We start from the raw sequence: 11,773 nt of genomic DNA on the forward strand, positions 1-11,773 counted from the left end.
TTTTTAATTTTAAACGACGTCGTTTTTACTATCTAAGTCAGCATTAGTAAGCCACGTCATTCACAAGTAAGCAAAAATTTAACCAGAGGAGTTCGCTGTGGGATAAATCAGAATAAATAAAAAATTTATGTATTTTACGCTAACATTTGAAAGACATGGTATGGTCAAAACTAAAGTCACCAAAAGTTCATGGATTTTGGCGCTATTTGTTACTCCCTCCGTCCCATTAATAAAGACATAGGTCTTTTGGGCACGGAGATTAAGATGAGGTAGTTTAAGGAATTAAGTGTTGTGGTGTGTATTTGATTAGGGCCTTAACTCTCAACTCTCTCTCTCTCATTTCTCGGACTACCACTGCCCACCACCACCGACCACCACCGCCGCCGCCGCCGCCGCCGCCCACCCCCACCACCACCGATTCCCTATGCTATGCTGCCGAAAATGGAGCCCAGAAAATCAAACTAGAAATTGCAAATTTTCCAAAAAAATTAGCACAAAAAACTGATTCAAAATTAGCATCAAATTGCAAATGAAAACCATTCTCATTCCAAAACAAAAATTGGCAGAAAGAGGAAGAACCATTTCAAAACAACACAACCAAAAAAACCAGAAATTGCGAACCATTTCAAAAATTGGCAGAAAGAGGAAGAACCATTTCATGAAACAACACAACAAAAAAAACCAGAAATTTCGAATCCATGAAAATCGAACGACGCCTCCGCCGCCTCACCGCTACGGCCGCCGGAGAAGGAGAAGAGAGGGGGATGGGCGGCGGTTTCAGACGCGCACGCATCTCGAGTGACGCCTCTGCCGCCTCAGAACCAGATCTGCGACTCTCTTCCTCTCTCAAATCGAACCTAGAAATTGAGGGTGGTGGTTTGGCGGATCTGGGTTTTTGAAAGGAGACCAGAGCCGCGTGGTGGTGGCTGTTCGGTCGGAGAAGGCGGCAGAGGTCGAGAGAGAGATGAGCGAGAGAGACGAGGGAGAACCGAGAGGGGAAGAGAGAGAAGTCGGACAGAGAGAGATGCGAGGGGAAGAAGAAAGGCGGTCGCGGCGCGGCCCCAGAGCCGCCGTCGGCTGGAGAAGGAGAAGTAGGCGGCGGCGGAGAAGGAGAAGAGAGGGGGAGGGGTGCCGCGCTGTTCGGCGGGGCTAGGGCTAGGTCTCGGCCCTCTGCCCCCGTCAGTGGTCGGAGAGGCGAGGGGTGCTCGGCGGTGGTCGGAGGCTCGCCGGAGAAGCTGGATTGAGAGAGAGAGAGACGAGAGAGTGAGAGAGGCGGAGAGGCGGATTGAGAGAGAGAGAGAGAGAGACGAGAGAGTGAGAGAGGCGGTGAGAGAGTGCAATTAATTAGTGTATCTTATGCCCTAATTATTTCCTTTTTTGGAAGTGAGTCTTTATTATTGGGACACCCCAATAAGGAAAGTGGGTCTTCAATAATGGGACGGAGGGAGTATTTATTAAATTATTTTTATTTGTGACTACTGTAGAAAAAGAAGGAACACTAATCAGACATTATGATGAACAATTGGAGGACTTTAGTTAGTGGAACAAAGTGTTTAATTCGTCTTAACTAGTACACTCTCCCGTGCGATGCACGGACTATGATTACACTATAACATTAATATAACTAAATTAATAGCCGTCATTTAATATAATAATTTTGGCTTGTAACATTCCAAATCGTATATTATTATAAATTCTAATTTTAAGATATAGAACTTAATATTTTATTTACAAATTCATATTAAAATTAATACAAATTTCCTCCTCCCTTAATTGCATTAAAAATTATTGTAATTTAAATAATTATAATTAAAAATCATGTAAACTTTTTTAAAAGGAAAAAAATGACATATGCTTATGTTTGTCACCAATAAATGAAAATAGAGTACGATATTCAACATTATAGATAAATGAGAGCGAACAAAAATTAATTTTAATATTTTAATCGATCATCACATAATAATCTCAAATTTAACTTTTATAATTTTTATATCAAATTAAAGATCTTTTCACAATCTTTAATTTAACATCCATTTTGAGCACTATTTTTATAATAGAAATTAATGATTTTTTTAAAAAGAATTAAAAAAAAAAGATATAAAATTTGGAGGAAAAGTTTATGAGGAGAGAGAAAAATTGGAGGTAAACAAACTCCACTTTTATATTATATATAGATTTTTGTCTTATTATAATATATTTACTTGAAAATGTGTCAAATGGAATATTAGTATATAATAGCACCCCTTATAAAAATAATTTACGGTTGTGGCCACAACAATGAACGGTTAATCATGGGTACGTAGTAGCAGCCCTATAATTAAGGAATGATATTAACAAATAATTTTATTAATATAGTTATTTGAATGTTTCATAAATTATGACTATAATTTCTTCATAATTTACAAAATTGCCATCTCCAAATCAATTTGAAATCAATTTCAAATTGAAAACTCCCTTTTAAATATAGTATAGATTATCACTAACTCATTTGGGCCAATTGAGTATAGCAAATAAACGCGACAAAGGGAAAATGTAAACGTCCATCCAACTCATTTGGGCAAGGCATTATGACGAACAATTGACAGGCTTTAGATAGTGGAACAAAGTGCTCAATCCGTCTTAATCATCACTAACTCATTTGGACCAATTGAGTATAGCAAATATATGTGACAGAGGGAAAATGTAAACGTCCATCCAACTCATTTGGGCCAAGGCATAATGGCGAATAGTTGGCAATAGAGATCTCCGAGCCTGAATCGCTGGGTCACGGTTCACCGAGAAGGTGAACCGTAATTGGCCCGTAAAGAGGTAGAGAAGGGTCGATTGCGGGCCTTGAACTGGCGGTTTCGGGCCAAGCCAAAAATCGTCGATTACATTATTTAATATATTACATACAACAAAGTTATTTAAAAAAAATATAAAGAAATATAATAATGACACATTAACATCCAAAATGTAATAAAATCCATATTTTTTTTAAATTTAAAATAAAATAAAATTACAATTTACATGTACTAATAAATTATAATTTCAAATTATAAAATTGAACAAGTAAACTAAACTTACTAAACAATTTTACTAGTACTACACTATCAAATTTCAATTTAAAAAAATATTAAAAAAGCGGAAAATTGTCAATTTTGGACGGTTAACCGTCGGCTTCCGACCCAGCGATTAACCGCCGGTTTTCAGTTCTATATTTTTGGGCCTGGAACCGGACCGAGTGTTTCACGGTTCTGATTTTAGTTTTGATCCGTGATCAACGGTTCAGGACCCGGATCATTGACCATGGGCCGGGTCTAGACCAGTTCACCCGGTTCCGACTAACCTTGAACGTCACTAGTTGGCGGGTTTTAGTTAGTGAAACAAAGTGTTCAATCCATCTTAATAATCACTAACTCATTTGGGCCTAATTGAGTATAACAAATAAACATGGGGTGATTCTATTTGTAGCCCCCATATTACTCAATATAGCCTCTCATATAAAATAATAATAAAAAAATTTATAAATTTACAATTTTACCCTATTCTTTTTAAATCAATACCAACAAGCAACAACATTTAGATTCAATGCACTAAGAATCTAAAAATCTAACAAGGAATCTATCTATTTGGTGAACCACTTCATCACAGAAAACGGAGCCTTTATCAGTCCTAGCCCTAATTCTACGATCACCGTCACACACAAGCAACAGCCGCAACACGGGACACAAGCAGCTCAGAAAAAATTCAAAAGTTGGTCCTCTGTATTAGCCGTTGTTGTTGGTCGACAGCACCGACAACGGCTCTGCTCGCCGAAAATCGAGGGAATAAGCGGTGGCAAACTTGGGGATCTAAGTATTCAAAGAGAGATGAGGGACATGAGTCAAAGAACGAGAGACGAGGAGTCTCTGGGCGACGGCAGCAGCCCTGCCGCTGCTGTTTGCCGGAAACTTGAAAGGGGCGGTGACAGTGGATTTAAGAAGAAGGACAGGGCGGTGTTTCTTTGGGTACGTGCGTGTTCTGGGTCGAGAGAGAAAGAGAGTGTTAAAGGGAGAAAATGAGAGACGTCGATGGTGGTGGTGGTGGTGGTTGATTTGGGGGCTATACACGAATTGATGTAGTAGTATTTAGTTCAAAGGGGAGTATAATTTAAAGGATAAAATTGTAAATTTATAATTATTTATTATTATTATTTTATATAAGAGGCTACAGTGAATAAAATGGGGGCTGTGAATAGAATTACCCATAAACATGATTGGGAAAATGTATACGTCCATCCAACTCATTTAATTTGGGCCAAGGCATTCTGACGAACAACTGCCAGACTTTAATTATGGAACAAAGTGCTAAGTCCTTCTCAATCATTCCTTACTTGTTTGGGCCAATAATTCTCTGCAATCAATATGTACAACTACAATGTGACAAGGCTGACAGGCACAATTCATAAATTTCAGTAATATTTAGGAATATTATATCTAATATTATAAATATTAAAAAAACTTTACAGAAAATGTTAAATAATTTAATGATATTTGAATTTCTCAAAAGAATTATTTGATAAAACCGCAAAAGATAAAATAAAAGAGATTTCATAATAATGAAATGCATTTTTTATATTCAAAGTTATATATTTTTGTGTGAAACTTTATGTATTTTTGTGTGAAATTATTATATGCATGTAATATGTCTGTTTTGAAATTCTAAACATTTCTTAACATATAAATTCTTAACTAACTAAAATGTACGAATTCTAAGTAGAACACCTATGAATTCTCTGTGTAAATGTTTGAATTGCGAAAAACAATTTTTTTGTTACATTTGAGATTTGAACTCACTACCATGAATTCATCCAACAAGGTGATGAATCAACCGTCGATCTTGATAATCTAAGGGCTAAAAATGATTCTTATTTCGTGAGAAATGAGAATAATGAATAAGTCGATATATAGTGTTGAATAAGGCAATATAAAGTGTTGAATAACAATATTCCGTTAATTAATAAAAAAAATTGTTTCCTCCAGGATTCGAACCAGGTAAAATTTTGGCCCCTCTAAATAAATATCAGCCATAAGATTTGAAAATCTAACATTCCAAATCCATTCTCATTTCTCACCACATTGTTCATTCTCATTGAAACCTGTACTTATAGTAGAAATAAATATATAAAAATAAAATGCACGAAAAAAAAAAAGAATAAAACATCATTTAAAACAAAAGAAATGTAATATTCTTACAAAAGTGGAAATAAATATAAAAAATAAAATAAATAAAATACAGGGAAAACATATATATTAAAAAAAACACTATCATTTTTTATCTATTTGATCAATAATTATTATCGTAAAAAAAATTAGTTTTTGAAACATTACATTTTTTTCAGGTTGATTATTACTTTTCATTATAACAATAATCATTTTTAAATATTGCGCCCAGCTCGACCCGATTGTACAAAAGACCAACTCTTTTCTATAAAGATGGACATTCTAAATTAGAAGTTATAAATATGGGCAATTTTGCCCGCAACGCCTTTTTTCATGAAATATGAAACTTTTTACTAATACAGTAGAGATTTACTAGATGACAATCTAAGAAAAAAAATGTTCAAACGACTTTAAGCAAATCTTCATAGATAAAGGCGAAAAAACCAAACATGAGCAAACATTGAAACAGTAAAATATCACCAAAAATAATTAAAATCTAGAATTTAATCAATCCATACAATGAGCCAAGTTTTCTCAAAGCATCTTTTTTCAGCAAAAAGATCCGGAAACAAAAATAAATATAAAAAACAAACAAAAACTACATGCTATATTCGAAAGTGTTCCAAGTCACCTAAAAGCCAAATTGCCTTATCATTGTTGACAATGACAGCCAGTTTGAAGATGAGATACATTATAGATGGAATCAGTAACTTCTTCCCCAGTAGGTCCACTTTTTAGCATGCTTACCGGATGCGAAGCACAAGGTACCTGCATAAGCATAATACAATATTATAAGAACAAGTTTGAATGTGCTGACTATGTATGAGAATAATAGCACTTTATCTTATGAGAATTGTATGAGATAGTACCTTCAGGGAGTGCAGGCTGTTCGAATGGAGAACATAGAGACTTGGCCGCACCCATTTCTCCCTTGGTGCGCGTCTTCACATCCTTCTCCACCTCCTGAGGCGAGAACAACAGTTAACGAATATCGTATGGAAGTAGTAACTGTATTGGGCCGTTGAAAGTAAAGTAACATACCTCCTCATCGCACCATGGGGCCAGAATCATCTTTTTCTGGGAAAGTGCTTCCGCAAATTCTTCCCAGGTATATACAGTGTGGATGCAGGTATCTCGTTTTTGCTTAGCAGCATCAAAGAGACTTTGTTGGATATTATCGAGCATCACTCTAACTTGCTCGACCAAATCAGCCATGGGAATATCATTTTTAGATGAATTATCACGTCGGACAGCACGGACCTGGCAAAATGAGAAATCCACAAGTAGGAATGAATAAATGAAGGTGGATTACAAACAGCAGTCAACAGTGGTGTCTGGCTTATATTTAGCCTGAATGATTAGGAGGCTAGCAGCTGGGATAAAGCAACAATACAGACACAAAACGAGAGTAAGATGTGGTCTTTTCATACCTGATTGTTTGCTAAGTCCTTTGGTCCTATTTCGATTCTTAGAGGAACACCTTTCATTTCCCAATGAGAATACTTCCATCCAGGTGAATAATTATCTCTGTAATCAGCCTCAGCGCGAATTCCTGCTTCATTCAAGGATTTTACAGTGGATGCACATGCATCAAAGATCCCCTGAGTGTCTGCATCCTTGTAGGGCACAGGGACTACAATTACTTGGAGAGATGCTACTTTAGGAGGCAGTACCAAGCCTTTATCATCCCCGTGAACCATTATCATCACCCCTATCTGTGCCATAAATTCATCACAAAGAAATGGGTGTAAGGGACAAGAAAATGGCAATGAAAACCCAAATCAAGTATGCAGTAAGAAACTTGAATATGCAAAAAATCAGTTTAAGAATACAAAGTGTAGAAACTCAAAACTCAAATCTAAAATTTCCTCCACCCCATATTTCATTGTCAAACTCTTATTTTTCATGTCAGATAGTACTTTCTTGAGGACTTTATGATAACATAAATGACAATGCATTTTATTCACAATCAAATGAATAGTATTCTAATCTCTCCCCCCTCCCCCTAAAGAATATTACTCCCTCCATCCACAAAACATCTCCCTAAGGAGGGTGGACACGAGTTTTAAGAAAATCAAGTTGTGTATTTGGTGAGTGGAGAAGGAGTCCCACAAATTAGACAAAGTGGTGATAGTTAATGGAGTTATTTCTAAATATGGTGGGTCCATTAGTGGCAATATGTGTAAATAGTGGGAATTGTAAGGGTGATAATTAGTGGGGTTATTTCCAAAAATGGAATAGGAAGATGTTTCGTGGACGGGGGACTAGGGGAGTAATATATATGTAAATAACATAGAGTCTCAGTTTCAGACTTAAATTCTATATAAGCTCTTTAGGAGAAAATACATGCAGAAGCAAAATGGAGAGCAATTTCTACAATTGTTCCTGTACACATGCCAGAGGAAATGTTGCCTCAAGTGGCAAAAGGTCACCATTATTGTTTATATGCTTTAGCAAATAGCAACATATGATGAACCATATCAAAGAGGCAAGACAGAAGACGTTAGACTTGTGTATTTGTGCATAGAACTCACTATGACAAGAACATAACAACGGAAAGTTGCACGCTGGACCAAGATATAGATAACACAAAAGACCTCTGTATAGCACTTGCTATTATAAGAAAACCACAAATCATACCGTTCTCGTAGTGTAAGCCCAGGAATTCTGCCAGACCATAGCCCTTTCTCCTTTCTCATTCTCAAAATTAATCTCAAACATTTTTGCAAAATTTTGACCCAAACAGTGTGAAGTTGCCCCTTGCACACCACGACCAGTATTTGGGACAAATGCCTGTCATGAAAGGAAGCCACCACTCAGATTAGTAGGTAAGTCTCCTTCAAGGATAATTTGAAACTGAATATTATGGAAGACTAATATCCAATAACAACATTATAATGACCTCAACAGTAGTGGTATAAAGTCCACCAGCAAACTTCTCATGCTCACTTTTCTTGCCCTTAATAACTGGAACAGCCAAGAACTCTTCATATATACGTCTATAAAGTTCCAAAATGTCAAGCACCTGAACAATAGACAACCAAAGAAGAGCTATATCATGACAAGAATCCAAATCTCTTTGCCCAAAAGGCAGAATTCAATGAAGACAGATCAAGTAAAAAAGGAATATAGAACTCTTTCTCATTATTCAATTTGTATAGATGAACTATAAAGTATGCGTAATGGAAAAGATCCCAATGGGATATAATTTAGAGTGAAAAGAAACATGAATCCTCTCTTTGTTCCCATTATTTCCATCTGCACCATAATTGAAAATGTTGTCCGACTCCCATGTGATTCACAAGAGAGAAAACTTAAAACACCAGAAAGTGCACGACGCTTAAGAATCAGTTATTAGAACAAACATCACAGAGCAATGGGCTGGGAGACTTCATGGATCAAATAAGAATCACTATATTCACCTTACTTCATAGCATACAAATAGCACTAGATGACACGGTCACACGAGAAATGTATTTCCACAACCTATTAAAACATTATGCCAGAGGCAATATAAGTAAGACATCATAGCTCGCACTTAATAAAAATATAGATTCATATGGTCCCTGGATTCTGTATACTATTTCCAAGTACTTGCTCAAAGGTGTGCCTGTTGCATTCATCAGTACTTTTGGTACAAAGCATCCATCAAGCCATAAATTACCTCAGCATCTGCTTCCTCCTTTGTTGCAAAAGCAGTATGTCCTTCCTGCCAAAGAAATTCGCGGCTCCTACAAAATCACAAGCTATCGTAAATATTCTGATCATGAATAAGGAAACTTTCAACAAAATTCTATGTTTTCTTTGTCCATCACAAGGTAGGAGCTGTGATAATTCATACAAAAATAACAGTATCCTACATATCATTAGCAGCTTATAGAAAACAGGTGAAAATCCAAAATGTGAGCAACAGAGGTAGAGTTTTAAATTTGAATAACCAGCTAAACCACTTTGTAGAGCTAGCATACCACTAGACCATCACAGAAGTTAAAAAAATAAAGCATCTAATTGTGTAAGATTAAGCACCGGATAAATGGTGTAGGATTGCTGAATTCCCATCTTACAACATTACACCACTGGTTAAGTCTCAAAGGTAAGTCACGGTGCCCCCTAATCCACTTGGAGAAATATGGGTACATGACTGTTTCACTAGTTGGACGGATAGCAATGGGCACTTCTAGCTCAGACTCTCCTGACTTAGTAACCCATGCAACCTGCAAACAATCAAAACATTAGATATAACTGAAACGGTGAAACCACAACACAAAAGAACTCGTGCACAAATTTTATTAATTATGTTGCAAACAACTAAGCTTAGTACCTAAACAAGAATGAGCAGTCTGTTAGTCATTGGTATAGGGCCAAAATAGATATTGTTCCCGTTGAACTGAGCAGTGCATGCATTTTCAACATACCAACATACAAGAAAAAGGTTCGGTGTCATGAAGAACAGAAGAACCAGAATCGAAGTAATCTTACCTCAGGAGCAAACCCCTCTATATGGTCCTTCTCCTTCTGTAGGACAGTTGATGAAACAAACAGAGGGAAGTAGCAGTTCTTAATATTCATTTTCTTGATTTCAGCATCAAAGAAGTTCTGCAGAGTTATATTAGAAAGAAAATTAGATATAGGATGTCATATTGAACATGAGAAAAATTAAATGAATATCAAGTCGGGTAGGGTACTAAATAAACCCATCACTCAAGATATATCCTGTAAGACTTACATGCATAATCTCCCAAATCGACATTGCCCATGGTCGCAGAATGTAACAGCCTGATATGTCATAGTATTCAATCATTTCCCCATTAACAACAACCTGCACACAACTCAAAGCAACAGAAATGAAGATCACTTTAGCGTCCAAATCTCCAATCTGTGACACGAACATGAATGACCAAATCATATGTACAAGAAATGTCACACTACTAGTGCACAAATATCATAACAGAAATAATCAAATATAACATACAATTTCTGCCACAAAAATTATCCTTCATCTCCATTAAACTATTTCCCATATGTAAGAGAACCAAACGTTTGGTGTTTCATATTCGAACCAACATCCAAAATCCCAAAGTGCATAAACACAAATCCAAAGTACATCAACACAAATACGCTAATCTAAAATGTCGGAGTGTGCTCGTACCTCAGAGTACCATTCTCCGAAGTTCTCATCCTTCTTATAAGAGAGACCCAATCCAGTCTCTTTCTTCACTTCCTTCTTCTTCCCCTCTGCAGAAATCACTCACAATTTCAGAACAAAACCAAATTAAACCGCATTTGAACAGAGTAGCTACAGAGTACACACTGGAGCCAGAGACATTTGCGTCTTTAGAACCTTTCGCCTCTTTAGAACCTTTCGCCTCTTTAGAACTCTTCGCATCCTTACCGGCCATGACAAAAGACCTTCAAAGCTCCTAATCATACAATACAAACGGAAACTAATTCAATTTTTGGAATATATGTTTAATTGTGTCACCATTCAGAATCCACTACGTCAAGTGGAAACATCAATTGAAATCCATCAAAAAAACGCAAGCATTGCACAAGTCAAATTCCAAGCCGCGTAAAATGCAACTACAAAGCAGCAAATGAATCGAGAGAAAAAGGAAGACATAAAATAAAATCGGCAAAATATGATTGGATAAAATACGTACAAATCGTGCTCTCTGAACAACGGCGGAAGCGCCGCCGCGAGCAGTGAAGAGGAGGAGGCGATGGAGAGAATTAGAGGTTTAGGCTTTCAATCCTTATTCTTCAAAAGTCAAAAGAGAAGTGTCCCCTATTTTTATTTAGCTCTGTCTACCTATTTACTACTTTAACCTCGCAGAAGCAACTACGAATTTGCAACCCGTGCTGTGCACCATTTTGATTTTTGAGTCCATAGTGTTTATTTTTTTAAGGCATTTTAAATTTTCATTCTTATTTAAATGTGACTTAAGCAATATTTTCTTTCCTTCATAAAAAATAATTATTATTCTTTTATTATTTTGAACATTTATAAAAATTAATTTTTTTTTTTTTAATTTTATATCACGTGATGAATCATTTCTCAATTCACAATATACATAAACTTGTTAGAAGGGTATTTATATTTGTTTAATAAAATTTCAGTATGCACAAATACACGTTATATCGTAATATTTTTTGATAAATTTAAGCATGAAATGATATATAAATAATTTTGGATATGGTATACCGACTTTCGATACGGTATACCGCACTATCGATACGCTCTGAAGCACCAGTACGTTTTTCACCCAAGCGTCCGAGTATTAATACCTTAAAAATACCAATACGAAAAAATACGCCGAAAATACGTATTTAATACGTTTTTTTTTCGTCTTTTTTGTTTAACTTACTTTTAGGGTTGGGAAATACGTATTTAATACACGTTTTAGAGACGTTTTTTGACCCAAAAATACGTTTGACCATATTTTTTTAAAAAAAAAGAAAGAGAAAACCCTAACCTGCGTACGAATTAGACAGACGTAAACCTTCACCCTCACTCTCATTTCTCTCGCTCCAATTCCTTCACCCACCCTGCGCAAGAAGACAAGGCAGCGCCGTTCTCCGCCACCGGTCTG

General features: G+C 36.2%; 1 protein-coding gene across 3 annotated transcripts; it reads right to left on the minus strand.

Annotated features, from left to right (window-relative positions):
* Nucleotides 1-5,643: 5,643 nt before the first annotated feature.
* Nucleotides 5,644-11,041, minus strand: LOC131021662 (proline--tRNA ligase, cytoplasmic-like). Of its 3 annotated transcripts, none has more exons than XM_057950914.1 (13): nt 10,844-11,041; nt 10,495-10,603; nt 10,333-10,418; nt 9,910-10,002; nt 9,663-9,779; nt 9,210-9,397; nt 8,848-8,914; nt 8,086-8,208; nt 7,824-7,976; nt 6,614-6,898; nt 6,225-6,443; nt 6,053-6,146; nt 5,644-5,951 (listed from the first exon to the last, which is right to left on the minus strand). In XM_057950914.1, exons 2-13 carry the CDS (start codon nt 10,580-10,582, stop codon nt 5,887-5,889), a joined length of 1,578 nt encoding a protein of 525 aa, XP_057806897.1. In that variant the 5' UTR covers nt 10,583-10,603; nt 10,844-11,041; the 3' UTR covers nt 5,644-5,886. The 3 variants fall into 3 exon arrangements, with proteins under 3 accessions (XP_057806897.1, XP_057806905.1, XP_057806913.1); XM_057950922.1 differs by having other exon boundaries at nt 10,525-10,603; nt 10,844-11,001; XM_057950930.1 differs by lacking the exon at nt 10,844-11,041 and having other exon boundaries at nt 10,508-10,569.
* Between the last annotated feature and the right edge of the window lie 732 nt (nt 11,042-11,773).

Source organism: Salvia miltiorrhiza, chromosome 1, assembly GCF_028751815.1.
Source record: "Salvia miltiorrhiza cultivar Shanhuang (shh) chromosome 1, IMPLAD_Smil_shh, whole genome shotgun sequence".
NCBI lineage: Eukaryota > Viridiplantae > Streptophyta > Magnoliopsida > Lamiales > Lamiaceae > Salvia > Salvia miltiorrhiza.